The following is a 16,799-nucleotide window of genomic DNA, read 5'->3' as shown; positions in this document are numbered from 1 at the left end:
CTCCAGGTCTCATGGAAGGGTCTAGAGGCTTAGGCACTGAGAGGATGTGTGCTTCCGTCACAGGATGCAGTAGGAACAGGTCAGCTTGGTGGGTGGTGGTGGCGGCGGTCGAAGTGGTGCTGCAGATGTTAAGTTGAATGCTAGAACTAGGGGTTAAGGAGATGGAGGCGGTCTGCAACAGTGGGCCTCAGCCCAACTTGATGGAATTTAATCAGGGCAAATCCGGAGTCTTACAATGGTTTCAAAAGGGAAATAAAGACAGACATGTGCAAGTAAGGCACCCTGGCTTCCTAGCAGGTAGGAAGAGCTGAAACTCTACAAGGTATGTGGACAGCTCGTCAGGGTGGTTCTGTGCAGGACAGCTGAGGAAGATGAGCTGTCCAGCTTGGAAGGGAGTAGCGCAAAGCAGGCTGGGATGAGTCCTGCGTGGGAGGGGGTGTCAGTTCCTTCGGGGGGTGTGCGGAACTTTTCTCAGAGGGGAGAAATTATAAGCGGGTAGAAGAATCGTCTGACATTTGAAGCCGTTCGAGGACCAAAGAGCCAGCGCCGTACCTGCATGGGTCTGAGTAGAGGCTGGATGCTCTGGCTGGGATGTAACGAGGACATTCTCTGTCAGGTCGGGGCTTCCACACTTAGTGGTCTCTGGCTCGAACGATGTAAACTGTAACATCAGGTCTGTGTTCGTATTCCTTAGACACCTGCATTGCAGAAGAGACGTCGCTCTTAGGCCATACAGTTTTCAGGTTCTAGACCTAATCTCAGACCTGAGGGTGAGGGTTTGTGAACTTTCTGAAAATTTCAGCCAAGTGTGTGAATGTGCAGGGGTGTGTTTTCTCAGGGGAGAAGGTATATGGTTTTCAGCAAATCCTCAAGAGTATTCTTGACCTTCCGAATTGAAGAGGCGTGCTCTCCCTGAGCATGGCGTAGTAGCCATTAGCTGTGTGGCGCTGCTAAAGATAAAGTTAATTACCATTCAGTAACTCAGTCACACTAGCTGCCTTTCTAGCGGCTTGCGTGTTGGTGTATGAGTAGTTCTGTTGGACATGGTGTTTCCCCTGTGTGTCTCTGAACCTCCCTGAAGCCTGTTTTCTGGGTTGGAAAAAGAGCTGTCCTGGTTGGCTATTCTTGGAAGGATTTGAGCATTGGGAACCCTGTTCCCACCCCAAGGTAATGGGGGAGGGCTATGGAAGGGGCAGTGGTTTCCTGGGCTCTAACCCATGGCAGAGCTCCTTACTTCTTGAAGGATCTTCTTTAATGATCGTGGGGAAAAAGGAATGAGGCGTTCTGCTCATCCAAAGGCTCTCTCGGAAGCTCCCTTGGAGAAAGTGACTTCTCCCACCCGCACTCTCGCTCAGAAGCCCCGGTAACCTTGCCGGAGCTGACTTATGGCCCTGGCTTCCTCCTGCACAGACCCCACCTCAAGTGAGCAGTCAGCCTCTCTGCCTTGGACCTCTCATTCTGCAGTGGTGGCTGGGTGAGGGCACACCTCAGGGATCTCTAATTCACTCATTCCTCTCCTTGCTCTGCCACCACTACTACTTCTCTTTCTTCTCCCTTTTCTTTCCCCTCCTCCTCTTCTTCTACTTCTTCTCCTTAATCCTCTTCTTACTCTTCTCCTTCTTTCTCTTCTTCTCCTTATTCTTCATAAACTTTAGGCATTCCCACTGTGGCTTAGCAGTAATGAACCCGAATAGTATCCATGAGGACGTGGGTTCGATCCCTGGTCTCACTCAGTGGGTTAAGGATTCAGTGTTGCCCTGAGTTGTGGTGTAGGTCACAGATGTGTCTCAGATCTGGTGTGGCTGTGGCTGTGGCATAGGCCGGCAGTTGCATCGCCCATTCAACCCCTAACCTAGCAACCTCCATATGCTGCAGGTGAGGTGCTAAAATAAATAAATAAAATAATAAACTTTATTTTATTGGAGTATAGTTGACTTAGAAAGTTGTATTTATTTCAGGTGTACAGCAACCCCATCACTTCTTTTTTTTTTTTTTTTTTTTTTTTTTTTTTTTTTTGGCCCTGTGGCATGTGGAGTTCCCAGGCCAGGGATCAGATTCAAGCTGCAGTTACAACCTATGCAGCTGCAGCATTGCTGGATCCTTTAGCCCATTTTGCCAGGCCAGGGATTGAACCTGTGTCCTGGCACTGCAGAAACACCACCGATCCTCTTGAGCCACAGCTTCAATTCTTTCCAGCTCTCTTGTGGACCGAGTGCAGAATGTTTAGAAAGAGAGAAGGGGTCCTTGGTATGTCTTGAGCCCTGCTGCATTCCAGCTGGGAAAGCCCTTTAGGGTTGCTGTGGGCCTCTGCCTAAGTGTGTCTGGGCAGCACCCAGGCTGCTGGCACACCTGGAGGACAAGGACACATCTCTCTGTGGCCTTGTCTCTTGTCATTTGCATAAGAAATCTGATAACCGAAGTTTTTAGTAGTCACTGAGGGAGGGGAAAAAGAAAGCTGGTGCCCAGTGTAGGGTAACCTGACAGGCCTCCGGCGACCACAGGTCTGGGGGTTGCTTGCTTGCTTCAGGTCTCATAGGCAGAGTTCCTGCACTGTGGGGGGCTCTGACCTGTACAAGTTCTAACTCCGTTGTGCCCCACACCCAGCCATGGAGTTTGTGGACAGAATTATGCTCCTCTCACCGTTGACAGAGCAATAATTCTAGGTGCTCCAAATGAAAGGGGGAATTGCATTGGGTTGAATCATTTGGGGGCATTTGCCAAATGGCATGTGCCCCACAGTCCCCCACCCCATTAAATTCCTGCCAGAGGAAGCCTCCAGAATGGGCGTGGAGATGCTGGATCAAAAACAAGTAGCAAGGTACTGGACTAGAATCTGTTCCCTTCTGAGTCTTTGTTATGGGAAGGACATGGGGTGGCTCTTTCTCGAGTCATTTTCGTTCTTACTTTTTATTGCTTGCTCTGCCCTTTAAGGGTAAGCTCTCGGTACTCCGGTTCCCTTGTTGATGCTGGGAATGATCCTGGAGCCCTGGAAGAGGGAGGAACAGCATCCTCTGCCCAGGAGCCTGCGTCTGTCTGAACTATTGACGCTGCAGGATCCCGTGGGGGCATTGGGAGCCAGTGAGAGGCGAGGGGTTGGTGCTAGGAGGACCCAGAGGAGAGGCATTTTCCCTGGTCCTGGGACCTCCAGTGGCCCCTGTGCTGGGGGAGGGCAGCTCCTCTCTGTGGCGTCGCTTCAGTTTCCGGAGGCAGGACGTCATGTGCTTTGACGGTAGACCCGCAAGTTGCCTTCCCATCCTCCTTCAGCACATCTCGCCTGGGACTGGCTGTGTGCGGGGCGCTGCGCTGAGCCTGAGCCGCGGTAAAGGGGAGGCAGTATTTACTCTGTCCTTAATGAGCTCACAGTCTGCGGAGGGAGACAAGCGTGGAAACAAATAGTTACAGTACAGACTGGCAGGGCTGTAGGGGAGGGATGCCCTGAAGGCAGAAACCAGCCTTAGTCACTGTTGGGCCCAGAGAGCCCATCGCGGAAGGAAAGGGACCTGTTTGGAGAGTTTCCGCGCAGTGGTAGGTGAAGGATGAGGGGGGGACTTCCAGGAGGAGGGCGGCATCTGCCCTGAACCTGGTGTGTAGAGATGCTGCTCGAATGCTCGCGGCTGGTGGCAGGAATGTGGAAGGACGAGCACAGACCACAGGGCACCACCTGAGGGTGTTCATGGATCCTCAAGGTGGAAGGTAAGCCGTGTTGGGTTAATTACTCTTGGAATCTTCCCCTGGGGCTGCCCTCAGGTTTCTGAACCACTCAGCGTTCCTGTCTCACCTTCTTAGTGACCAACTGAGGTTCTGTATTATTTGCTTGGATGGTCCAAGGCTGTTGAATTTGGGGTGGGGAGACCCTGACGAGGCCCACCGAATATAAGGCGTTCTTACAAGCACTTAGGAGGGCATGTGGGCTGTGGGCAGAGATTCACCTGCTCCCTGTCAGCCCCGGGGGTGGGGGGTAGGCTGAGTGCATTCTGTTTGTCGGTATGGGAGCGTGCGGGTGGGGTTGCTGGCTGGCTCTGTGTTCCTTCTGACGTCACTGGGCGCCTGGGCTCAGTCATGTTCTGCTGCATCTCTGAGAAGGAGCACCTTTGCTGCTGCTGCTGTTCTTCCACCTCCTCCTTGGCTGTCTCCTCCCTGCACTTGCCGTTGATACAGACTTCCGCTGCCAAACCTAATTGTGAGGCCCGATCAGTGAATGAAGGCAAAGGCAGTTCCCATGACAACCGCAAAGAGTTTCAAATATAGGGGATGATGTGTGTGTGATGGGTTGCAATTACTTGGGTGGAAATTGACGCGTGGACACCAGTGACTTCAAACATAGGCTCTGAAGGTGGAGGGGGTGTTGGGTTTCTTTGGCAGGATCCTTTGTGCCATGGAGAGGGAAGGGAAGGTCACAGGCTTCCCCCACAGTTAATTCCAAGTGCCTTTAGTGTGTGGAATGTCGGGCCAAACCCCGCAGGGGCTTCACAAAGGCACAACTCTAACCATTCTGGTTGGAGAGGTGGGACACACAGAGAGACAGACAGCAGTACCAAGTGTCAAGTGAGAAACATTAGAAGTGCTGTCAGTTGGCAGAGGACTGGGTAACCCGAGAAGGCTTCCTGGAGGAAGTGGGGCCTGAACTGAGCTTTGAAGTAAAGCCTGGTGGGGAGTGACCTCGTTCAGGACACAGCCATGGCGAGGGAGAAGTCGCCCCTCTACACTCTCTCAACTCTAGAAGAGGTAGGTTGATAAAATCATAGAGCCGCACAGAGCAGCACCAACTGTATTGCAATGAGTGAGAGGGGGGTGAGAACTCTGCTTAGTCTCCCAGTTTCTCCATCTGTAGCATGGGCATGAAAAATTCCTGTCTCATGGGTTTGTTTTGAGGGTGAAGTTAGATACAGTACATCATGCTCCAGTTTACAGGGCTTGGCGTCAGGTTGGTGCTTGGTGGTTGCTCCTTTGAGTCCCTCCGAATCTACGTGTGGGTGCGTCCCCGTTTCCTAGTCTTTATATATCTGTGTAGGTTCTGGCCTGTGGGTATTCGTGTTTCTGAGGTTCTCTGTGTTGGGGTATTTTGTGGGTTCTGAGAGCCAGTAAACCCATTCACCTCCCTGGTGGGGAGGGCTGTGGCCCCATTCCTGCTGCTGGGAGTGTAGTAGGGTCTAGGGCTTGTGGCGGAAGGTGGGGAGGGTCCCAGCTACTTCTGCATTGGTCACTGTGAAGCCCCAGATATAGAGAGGGGAGCAGGTGGGGGCGGGAGGGGGTCAGGTATAGGGTGTGGAGAGGGGCCCCTGCTGGAGGCAGGGTGGCCCCAGCATGTGCATCCCTGACTCCTTGGAATGCTAACATTCCAGGTGCCTCAGAAAAGGGCAGGGGGCCAGGGTAGGATAGAGATGCCCTGGGGACCACGGGCTCTGCTAGGGTGTCTGCAGGCTTCGAGAGGCCGGGCCAGGATCTGTGGTGAAGGTGGGGCTAAGTTAGCGCCAGGAGGTGGTTCAGGCAGCGTCAGGGTGGCTTGTGTAGCCTTGTGAGGAAGATGGGTGCTGGCTGAACAAGGCTGGGCCGTGGTTATGGTTCAGTTGTGCTAAATCTTGTCTTCCCAGGAGAGAAGTATCCCTCTGATCCTTGGGGACCTCAGAGAACAGGCCGACCAGGAGAGTGGCCTCTGCATCTTAGGGCCCAAGCCCCTGCTTCTCTACTCTCCTTGTGCAGAAACTCAGCTCAGCACATTCCATCTCTGTGCAGAGCCTATCGAGTGGGGAAGACAGGGCCCCTGCCCACGTGGGGAAGATGGCCATGTAAATAAATAACTGCTCTTGGTTGTGGCTGCTCTAGAAGAGGCCCTGAGAGGAGAGGGTGATGCTCATGGGGGCTGGATGAGCTGGGAAGGCAGCAGAGGGAGGTAATGTTTGGATTAAGCCTTGCACTGTATTAGCTTGCAGAGTGGGGGAGAGGCGGGGGCACCTAGGCAAGGAGCAGCATGGCCGAGTCTCTGAAGCATGAACATATTACTATTCTCAGAGCCACAGCTTAAAGGGAAGTGGTCTGGTTCAAGGGACACCATCCTTCTTTGCATTTCCCTGGGGTTCTCTAGGAGAGAAGGGCCAGAGAACTGGAATGAGAAAGGCCCGCATTGGAATTCTACCTCCCCACTTACCAGCTGTGAGTTGATGAGCAAGTAACTTAACATCTCTAAGCCTGTTTTCCCATAAGGTTGTGTGTGGAGTAAGTCGGATGAGATGCTCCCACAGCATGGTTGGCACAGTGCCTGGGACGTAGCAGGGGCTTGATAAACTGTGGCAGCCGCAGCAGCAACAGTATTGATTGTTGCTATCCATGCAGCGTTAGTTGCTCTTATCCAGTGGCAGACTGGTGTGGGGTGGGTGGGTGAGGCAGGGATTTGGGGGTCCAAGATGAAGGAGGCACTTCACTTGGCCTGGCTAAGGTCAGAGCTAAGGGGAACAGAAGCCTGTGGCTGAGGACAATGCTCCTTGCCCTGCCCTGTCACCTGCCTTCCTCCCTGCCCTAGGGAGGCGCCAAGTAGGGCTGCCCTTTGTCCCCAGGGTGGGGCAGGTGTGGGCCCTGGTGCCTCCTGGAATCCCCTCACCAGAGGCCAGCTTTGATGTCTTTCCTAAGGCATCTCACCCCATTCTGAGTACCCCTTGGGCTTCAGGGAGGGGGAGTTATTGGGCAGGTGCGGTGAAGCTGGTAGCAGAGTGCGTCACTGAAATGAACTCTTTCATATCCTAACTAGTTCTTCTCTAGTATGAGAAGTAGCACACAGTCACACAGTGAGCTCTCTCAGTAGTTAAGAGTGGTAACTAGCAGTGCCTACACTGGCGGGCACTGTGTTTCATTTTTTTAGGAGTCCTCACAACTGTGGATGAGGTAGCTGCTTTTGTAGTTCTCTTTTGCAGATGAACAAAAGTAGGCTAAGAAGCGAGGTGCCACTGCCCGGGTCCTGCAGCTAGATAGGAGAACCAGGACCTGAACCAGATGTGTGAGTACCAGAGCCCATGGAAGGCCCGTTCCTGGAAGGCGGAGGCTCTGGGGCGTTCAGCTATGGGGAGGGGATGGAGTGAGGCAGGATGTGCCCTGGGGTGCCTAGGAATTGCAGGGCTTTCCCCTCCCTTTTCCGTTCTTTCTCCTTCTGTCTCCTGGGGCTTGCAGCCTCCAGAGGCTCAGAGTCTGGGAACTGGAGGTCTGGCGCTGCCTCCCCTCCTCAGCCTCTCCAGGGAATGGGAAGCCCTGAGATCTGGGGGCATCACCTCACGTGGCCTTTCTAAAAGAGGAGGAGACACTGAGTGTGGTGGTGAGGCTGTATGGAGGGGGTGGCGTCTGTTCAGGCACCGGGGATGAGTGATCCTAAGATGCCATGTGGGTGTTTGTGTGCAAGGGAGGGCACCTCTGACTTGGTGAGGCTTTGAGCCACAGGCAGTGTGGGCTTCAGGAAGAAATCTGTCAGAGGGGGGGCGGAGTAGGACTGCATAATGGTTAAGAGTCTGGTCTTGAGAGCCAGTCAGACCTGGCTGAAGTCCTCGTGCTGCCCTGCTCTAGCTGTGTCACCTTGGGTAAGTTACTTCACTTATCTTGCCTGTTTCCTTATGTGCAAAACGGGGTGAAGGTTCATATTGCCAAGCCTTTTTTTTTTTTTTTTTTTTTCTTTCTTGGAAGATTGCAGGGGCCGTTGCTCTTATCATAGCGCCTGGCACTGTCCTAGTTGCTGCTAGGATGAGGCAGTTTGCTGGTGTCCTAGGGTTAGAGAGTGGCCCGAGGCGGGGAATCCCGCCAACATCAGCTCTACCCCAGGCGCAGTCTGTCTTTGACCCGCTAGATGCAGAGGATGCCTCTGGGTAGTACCTTCGGCCCCGACTCTCGGGAGGAGGCGGGGGTGTCCCGGGATCCCCTGCCTGCCGGGAGTGGCGGGCCTGGGCCGCAGCCAGCACGGCTCCGCGGCACCCTTGGCGGTGCCCCCGCCTCCCAACTGGGCAGGTCCAGCCCCCGGCGGCCCTGCCCCCGCTCGGCCGGCCGCAGGGATTGGCTGGCGAGCGCGCCGCCCCCTCCACACCAGCCTCGCCGGCGGCGGGGAGGGGAGCCAAGCCGGCAGCTGGCCGCCGCCGCCTCTGCAGTGCCTCCCTCCGTGCGCTCCGGCGGGGATAATGGGAGGCCCGCCGGCCGATGCACCAGAGGAGGCCGGCCGAGGTAGAGCGGGCAGGGCGGGGAGGGACGAGGCCAGACCGGACGCAGGAGGAGGGGCAGAGTCCTCCTGGATCTTGGGAGGATGGAAAAAGGAGAAATGAAAACAAAAACACTCTGGAAGGCGAATGAGCCCATCCACCGCGCGTCTGGGTGGCAGCTGGAGGCAGGAAGATGGTCCCTGCTATCCTTTCTTTCCGAGGCCCCCTGCCTCCCCTTCTCCCGCTTCCCCTGCAGCGCCGCTGGGGGTGCAGCAGAAGGACTTTGCTGCTTTCCTGGTGTCAGCCTGGCTCATCAGTCTCTCCGGCTTCTTTTGCAGGTGGAAATAAAGGCTGCTGAAGGAGCCGGGCCGTGGGGACAAGGGGCAGCTGTCAAGGTACCTTGTGTGTGTGTGTGTGTGTGTGTGTGTGTGTGTGTGTGTGTGTGTGGTAGGGGTGAAGTGTTTGACTGGATTGGATAAAAATAAAGGGTCTCCTCTGGTGATCCCTTAATCTCCCACTGTGTGTGTAGCAGCAGCTGAGGGGGAGGGGCGGCGGGGGTGTGGGCGGCCAATGAATTCTCAGGCCTGTGTGGGTTTTGTTTGGATTCTTTTTGCTTTCTCAGCTGGATGGTTTGGGTGCAGTTGGGACTGGGTTTGTTGAACTGGTTTTTTTTTTTTTTTTTAAGACATGCAACCCACTCCCCACCCTTGCCTCTGGAAATCTCTCGAGAATGTCCCTGGCACTGTTGGTTTGCATCCAATCTGCAGAAATCCCCGGGGGGGTTGGGGGGATAAGGGAGAGGGGGAATTGCGCTCCTGAGTCTGAAGCTGATAGGGTGTCATTAGTCATGCTGCTGTCACCATGGAGATGGCTGGAGAGGAGGTGGTGGGGGTGAGGATATTTTGGGTAGGGTGGGGGCTGATGCAACATCATGACTGGGAATCCTGCAGGCGGGTGGCTGCTGTTACTCTGTGCAGCCTGGTGTCTGGGGGCCTGGGAAGGGCATGTCACCTACCAGGTGCGTGGAAAGTGGAGAAAGGGGCACTGAGCTTCTCCGTGTGGTTGTCCCAGGGCCACAGGGCTGGGGTATTTGGGGCAGGGCAGAGTCTGTGGAATAGAAGCCATTGCAAGGAAACACAGATGTTTTTCCCAGGTTGGCAAGGACTAGGATCAGTAGGTTTTCTTGGGCATTGCTCTGTTTTCAGGGCTGGGGATCCTCTGTGAGTTTGGGATTACTCAGCAGTATCCTCTGCTGGCCCAGGGTGGAGAAAACAGAGCAAGAGGCAGCTCCGTGTAACTGCCTCTCAAGATCGGAGAGGCTGGGGAAGGAGTGTAGGGACAGGTGGGCAGGGCAGGACTGGATGGGACTTCTCCTAGGAGGGGGAGCCCATTCCTACCGCTGCCTCAGCTCTGTCTTCCCCTTCAGCTTCCGGAGCCTGTGAGGAGCTGAGGGAATCTGGTTGCTGAGGTAGCAGGTGGGCGAGCTGCTCATGTCCCCAGATGCTCTTAGATTTTCTCCCTGGAAATCCTCCTCTGGCTTCCTGGGAAAACTGTGGGTGCTGGAAGTGCCACCCTCACTGCCTGGGCGGGGACGCTGGCAGGGAGGGGCCCTGCTTCCCCTCAGGGGGTGGGGGCTCCTGTGTGAGGTTGCGGGGTGGATCAGGAGCCAGGGTGGTTCCCTGGCCTCCTCCCAAGAAACTTCAGGCAAGGAAGTGCTTGGGGGAGGGCAAGGCTTTTGCTTCTGGGGGAAGGAGAAGAAGAGCCAGGTGCCACCAGCTCCCCTGAACTGGGCGACGCCTCGGTGAGTCTGGAAGTAGTGGGCGACCACCTGGGACGAGACTGTGGGAGGCCCCTGAGGCAGGCAGAGGGCGGTTGATACTGGCGATGCCGTGGGTGGGGAGAGAGCTATGAGCTCACTCCACGCCCTTTCTCCAGAGCAGAATCCCCAGGTTCCACCTCCACTTCCTCTTCTGGCCTCCCACCACTGACAGGGGGGAGCTGTGATCACCTGTGTGCCGTTGAGGGCTGCGGACCCGGAGATCATGGAGCGCACCTGATCTGCCCCCCACCGTGGGGAAAGCAGGACAAGGAGTTGAGGACAGATGGGCTCAGGGAGAGGGCAGCTCCCTCCCTCCTCCGTGTCTCCGGCCTGGTCAGCCAGAGCTTCCCTCTCTGCTGGGAGGAAGGACTGCTGGCAGGTTTGTTTACTCCGGAAAGCACCCCCTCCTGCCTAGCGATGGCTTCTCTTCAGCTCTCTCCAAGTGTGTTCTCCGTTCCTCCCGGCCTGCATTCTGCTGGCCCTGCCCTCCCGCTGGCAGCTCCCAGCCTAATATCCACCCATCGTCGTGTTGTGGGTATGGAGCGGGGCTGCCTGAAAAACCAGAGGATGCCCTTCAAACATGTCTTCCTCCTCCTGCCTCCTTGAGGGGGGCGGAGGGCTGAGCTGGCGGCGTTTTTAAAGCTCTGAGGTTGTGCCTGTGCTTGTTTTTATTGCTGAGCTGTCTGTCGGAAAATCATAACTTCCTCTTGGCCCAGCTTGGGCATTGCCAGCAAGTACTGGGACCTGCAGCCCCTGTTCCTGGTGCCACCTTCCTCCCGTCATTTTCTTAGGTGGCCAGTGGAGTGTGGTGTCCCACAGAGCCCAGAAGAGCAGTTTTCTCCCATCCTCTTCCATGAGGAGGTGGTGGTGTAGGAAGATGTGTGTGGTGTGTGAGCTCGTTCAGATCAGGAAAGGGCTCCGGGACACAGGACAAGGGGCTCTCCCAGTCGCTGTTCCCAGGGATGAGGACAGGATCAAAGGATGGCTAAGCTCCCTGAGTGAAGGGTGTCCAGCAGCCACTGGGAATGTGCTCATCTCCTGTGTGCTGAGTCCTGCCAGGGTTTCCAAACCATCCCTGTGGTGGAGTGTGTGTAGTGCCTGGCACAGGCGTGGAGTGGCGTTTGAACGCAGGTGGTCATTTTACCATCTGGCACATTACATGTCTACCCGTGATATCCTAAGGAACGTGCCGTGGCACCTCCTTCTTGGCAGCCTGGACGGGAGTGAGTGCCCAGTGCCGAGAACACCAGGCGGCCCCGCTCTCTCTCGGACTCCCATGCTGCTCCCACGCTCTGCCCCAGGGGAAGCCTCCACTGGCTGAGGATGTCTGGAAGCTATTTGGGGCCTCTGCTCAGGATCTCTGCCTTCTGTCTTGCCTTCAGACCATTGCAGACATAGTCCTTTGTCAAGGACCTGTGATCCTCAACCTTCTGCACACTGTGGGTCACTCCTACTAGTTCCTTCTGGCCTGCTCTTCCCACTCTCTAGCCCTTGGTGAGAGGCCAGGGGGAAGCCTTTTCTCCCTGGGGTACATTATAAGCAGTAGTGAACTTGGGGTTTTGTAGAAGCAAGTGAGCACGTCAGGGTAAAATGGGAAAGGAACCAACCAAGTGGATTTAGAGTTGAGATTGAGGATGGAGAGAGAGGGTTTCCCCATGCATGACATGTACTATTATGGTTAGAGTGCCAGAGCCCAGCTCCACCTCCCGGTGACCCTAGCCATTTTCAAATGTCTTGGGAGAGGGAGAAGACTTTGCAGGGCAGTTAGGTGAGTGAGCCCAAAAGAGAGGCTTCCAGCCCGAGATGGTGCAGATCCTGGAGCCTGCCCACAGGGGGGCTGTGGTGGCTCCGTAGCCCCTTCGCTGGAGCTAGCTGAGGAGAGGCCCAGGTACCAGGCTCCCTCCAGCTGCAGATAGACTTTTCTGCTAGAAATGGTCTTTGTGGTCTTGCCAAGTCCCCTCCCATGCCCCAGAGGCTGGAGCAAATGGTTTGGCTGGCCGGGAGGGGGGGTAGGGAGTGTGGGGAGGGGCCTTGGTTTGGCTCAGCTTTTGGGTCTCTGGTCTTTCCCACTCTGACCTCTTGGGCTTTTGGCCTAGTTTCCTCTTGTACATCTGGCAGTCAGCTGAGGACTCCCCCTTGTTCCCAGCCTGTCTGGAGCTTCCGAGGAGGAATCGTATGGGTTAGTTTAGGAAGCTTTTGGGCGGATAGGGGATGGCTGGCTGAGACAGAATACAGATGATCATGCTCTCCAGAGCTGACTCTACCCCCATCCACTTCACCTTCGTTTCTCCCTCCCTTTGTCTTTCCACATTTACTGAGCATTTCCCTTGTTCCAGGTACAGTACTAGGTCCTGAAAACTAAGAGGAATCATTGTTATTTGATATTCACAATATTCTTGGAAGTAACAGACTTTGACTGAATTGCCAAAAACCATAACATTGAGTGGGAAAACCAGCACTGGAAGGTTTCTTTTGTTTGTTTGTTTGTTTGTTTCTTTAATACAGCGAATGCTTTCGATCTTGTGTTTGGGGTTATTAACTTGCACGTGGCCGGCCATGCCACTTGCCCCCAACCAGGCTTAGCTCTTTCCATCTGCTTTCACCACCAGCTCAGTGGACGTCAAGAGACTTTGAAAGAAAAATTGACATGTCAACCTTGCTTCCATAAGTTAGTGTTTCGGGGATCTGGCCATTGCACATTAGGGTAGTGGGGTCAGAAATGGACCAGCTGAAACCATAGCTTAGTTTTGAAAGGGAGGTGTTGGCTTTAGATGTGTTGGGCTTGAGAGTCAGGAGAAGCTGAAAGGAAGTACTATGCCTGGGCAGTTCACCTTGAACCTGAAATTGTCTTCTACTCCTTTGAAGTGTGTGGGTCCTGCAGCCCTTAAAGCTTTAGGGGCTCCCTCAAGGCCGCTGGCAGAGAAGAGGAGGGTGAGAAGTCCTATCGTCCGGTTTCTTTTTCTCGCATCCCAACTCTTCTACTCTTGAGCTCTGACGTTAGCCATGGGTGGTCGTTTGGTATCCCTGGGCCTTAGTTTCTTCTGTAAAATGAAGGGGTTGCCTCCAAAGTTTTTCTTATACTAGACGGGGACGAGGGCCAGTTTTCCAATTTCCAAAATATCACAGACCGAAAAACAGGTCCTACTGTGTCCAACTAGTTGGCAGCTGCTCAGCACTGTCCAGACCAATCTGTGAGCCACTGGCCGAGGTGGTGCAGGTGAATGCACGTGTGGATGGCGTGGCAGGTTCAGCGCGCCATGCAGATCTCTAAAGGCTTACTCTGGGTTCCTGTGTGTACGTCGTGGTGAGCTGGTGACAAACGGGCTGTTCGCTGAACAGCCCTATTTAGAACTTTGCTTCCGGGAAAGCGGAGGGTCTCTGTTTTGGCCCTTCTTTTCCCTACTTCTCCATCATGGGGCAGAGCCACCACTTGGAAGACTAGGGATCTTGCTGCCCCAGAATTCTCTTGGAGGACCTCATAGGATTTTGCTTGCATCTCCACTTCTGTAGATAAGAATGCCTCCTGTCTGCCTTTTTCCCTGTGCAGGTCTCAGGTGCTGATGGTGGGTCACCAGAACCTGTGAGCAGGACTCTGGAAGAGAGGGAGAGAGTGTGTGTGCACTGCATGACTTAAAGGAGTACAACGGTTAAGGTTGAGGCCAGGCCCTATAGTGGCCCGGGGACTCGGGCCCTGCCAGACACGAAAGCTCCACTGCCTCGGCCAGGGAACCTTGACTTCTGTGCTTCTCTTTGCTGGCTCTCCATAACACAGAGCGCTGATCACACACTCTGCCCTGATTTCTGTAAGGGCGGACATCCCAATATTTTTAATAGCAGGAGTTCAGGAATCTCCTTCCTAATTTAGCCCCCCCCCACCCCTGCCCGCAACTATTTTGTTTTCCGCTTGGGAGTGGTCTTTTCACTTAAGATGCTGAAGATTAGACGGAAAGAGTAAAAATATTAATTTCCTTCTACCCCTGCTGCCTCGTCCCAGAGGAGAGAGGGGAGGGGCCGAGGTATAGGTAACACTGTACCCATATGCTCCAGAAATACTCCTTGGGAGGCAAACATCCCAAGGACAGTGAGATTAGGGCCTAAGCAAATCCTGGTTACTTACCTCTATGGCCTGAAACTCCTGCGCCCTTGGTGCTTAAGTAATTGGATTTCTCAATCCCGCCTCCAAGCATTTTTTATGCGTAATCCTAACCTCATGGGCTTTGCAAGGGAAACAAAGACATTGAAAGGGTTTGTAGCTTCTCCCTGAATGGGAGCTCCTCAGCTCCCTGCCCTGTTGACTGAGTTTTCCCGCTCCCCTGCAGCCCCCTCACCAGGAGTCTGCCCTTTAGCCTGCTGGCCTTGATTTCCAGCCATGCTAAACAGATGGAGTTTACGGAAGGAGCTGTTTCCTGCCGGTCCACCTTTCTGAACCTGAGGGGAGGGTTGCATCTCTGATTCGGGCTGGCAGCTCTGCAGAAGGTGGAGGAACCACCTAGTTACTAGGGATCTGATAGCCCCACCCGGAACCGCAGACGGACTCCCTGTGCTGCCCCCGCTCCCTTGAGTGTGCCTCTGGGTCACCTCATTTCTCTGCTGGCGCGAACAAGTTCGGGCTGGGTGAAGAGGGTGCCGCTTACTGTCCCAGACTCTGCGGGACCCAGAGAGGGGACGCTCTGCCTTCCCAGTTGTTGCCCTGCACCTGAGCTCTAGTCGGGGAGTGCAGATGCGCACTTTCAGTGGTGTGCTGGAGCCTACACCCAGGAGATGCCCACCTATTCTTCCTGGCACTGCAGATTCTTTTCTCTTCCCCCGCTGTGCTCTTCCTCACAAGACACCCTTCATGGCCTCAGCCCGTCTCACCCCTCGTGCTTTGAACTCAGCCCCAAGTTCTAAACTGAGCAGAAAGAGGGCCTCTTCGCAAGGTGTGGGCAGAGGACTGCTTGAGGCAGAATTATCTAGGAGCCTGTAAAGTGCTGTGAGGCTATCAGGCCAAGACAGCCATCTCCTGGGGTCCCCCCTGGGGGTTCTTGTCATATAATTAGGTAGATGAGATGCAGGATGAATTGGTGCATCCCTGGGTTAGGTTGGAACCTCTTGGCAGCTGAGCCGTGTGGCATCCCCTTTTCACTGCCGCTACCGCTCGTCCTTGAGCCAGGTCCCACCTGATGACTGAGCTCTACACTGACCTCTTCCCTGTGGCCCATCTTCCCACTGTTATTTCTCTCGGTTTCCTGTTTTCTAGCTGTGGGTTCCCGGTGGTGTCGTTTGGTCCCTGGGTAGTAGTTAGGGCTCAGCTCTGGGGTTGTGTGGTTGGAGTGGTGTGTATGGACAAGTGGGCTGAAGCAGTCTGAACACCAGCTGGGAACCAGAGCCCAGGGGTCCGTGTCCAACCTCTGGGAAGCCCCTCCCCCTTACTGTCCAGAGGCCACCTCCTCCTTGTGGGGGGCATTGCTCCCCGCTTGGAGTCTCTGCTGAGGTCTGGGGCAGCGGGGTCGGGGGCAGCACTTCAGCCCTAAACATTTGCTCCCTGTGAACAGCCTCCGCCAGGACGGGCAGGGGCCCTGTTTCAACTTGCCTGGAGAGTTTCCCCTGGCCAGTCCCTCTGGTTCAACTCGTTTAGTGGTTCTCAGCGCCACTGTGTATTAAAATCACGTGTGGAGCTTTGAAAAAAGAAAATATCCGTGTCTGGGCCCCAGCGCCAGAGGATCTGATGTTACTGGTCTGGGGTGGAGCCCAGGCCCCAGCATTTTTCAGAGCTCCCCAGGTGACTTACATGTGTACTCAGAGTGGAGAGCCTCCACCCCTGTCCTTTTGGCTTTCCCTGTCTCCTGTATCCCTGGGTTGCTCCAGAATTTTTCTCTTATCTATTGATAATTTTAGTGATAAGCTTTCCAGACTCTGTATTTATTTAAGACAATGAGACGTGTCAGACAAAATCCTGGACTGAATGTTCTGTTCCATGAAAGCGATCCATAAGTTCATCCTTATTAAAACCAGAATTCAAGAGGGAAATTCTGGAGCTGATGGCAGAAACTAAGTGTTCGCCTCTCAGCTTTTAATTTTGAGGGAACTTTTCACTGAAGTATAGCATACACACAAAAAGGCACGTCCTGTGTACAGCTTGTCGAGTTTCGCCGAAGTAAAGCACACCTGCGTGACCAGCACCTGGGTCAAGAAGCGAGTGCTGTTGCTACTATGCAGAATTTCTGCGGCATTTGGGCAAGTGGGTGAGGCCCTGCCTAGTATGGCAGTGTGTGCCAGCTTGGGGCTAGGAGGGCTTCGGCTTGTCCTCTGACAGGAACACCTTTGCACACCTCTGTGGGGGTTCCCGAAACTGAGTGGGTTTCAGGGTGATGGGGCCCGCAGCAGTGGACTCCTGCCAGCCCCTCTCCAGTGTTACCCTCTCCTCTGTCACCTTGACTTCCTTTCCCACCTTGGCCTTTAGGCTTGCCTCTCCTCAATCTTGGCTAAATCCCAAACTCTGTTAACATTTTTGGGCTTTTAATTCTTTTTTTTTTTTTTTTTTTTTTGATAAGGTAGATAACACATGTTCTTTGGAAAAATTAGAAAATAGAAATAGAAGGGAAGGGATTTGCTCATAATACACAACCCAGTTAAACACTTTTACCTGGAGCGTCCCTCTAGACTTGATTCTATGTATGCCGTTCACTTGGTTTTTATTGTTTTTAAAAATGGAGTCGCTCCACATTATAGCGTGCTTGGCCCTACCTAAAAACTAACGGTAATGCTGTGTGTTGAGCACTTACCGGGTGTGAGGCTCATGGGGCAAAGTTTTCATAGTTCTCTCTCTCTCTCTG

The 16,799-nt window shown here is 54.2% G+C and overlaps 1 protein-coding gene across 1 annotated transcript in view; it reads left to right on the top strand.

The window, feature by feature from the left end:
- TET3 (tet methylcytosine dioxygenase 3) overlaps window positions 1–16,799 on the top strand; it is a 101,511-nt gene that overhangs the window by 7,417 nt on the left and 77,295 nt on the right. Inside the window, 1 exon segment of the mRNA XM_021087365.1 lies at window positions 8,504–8,560. Within this exon segment, the coding sequence (XP_020943024.1) occupies window positions 8,504–8,560 (57 nt within the window).

The sequence above is a fragment of the Sus scrofa genome, chromosome 3 (assembly GCF_000003025.6).
Source record: "Sus scrofa isolate TJ Tabasco breed Duroc chromosome 3, Sscrofa11.1, whole genome shotgun sequence".
NCBI classification, from domain to species: Eukaryota; Metazoa; Chordata; class Mammalia; order Artiodactyla; family Suidae; genus Sus; species Sus scrofa.
The sequence above is the reverse complement of the archived record's forward strand: the minus strand, read 5'-3'. Positions and strand labels throughout refer to the sequence as shown.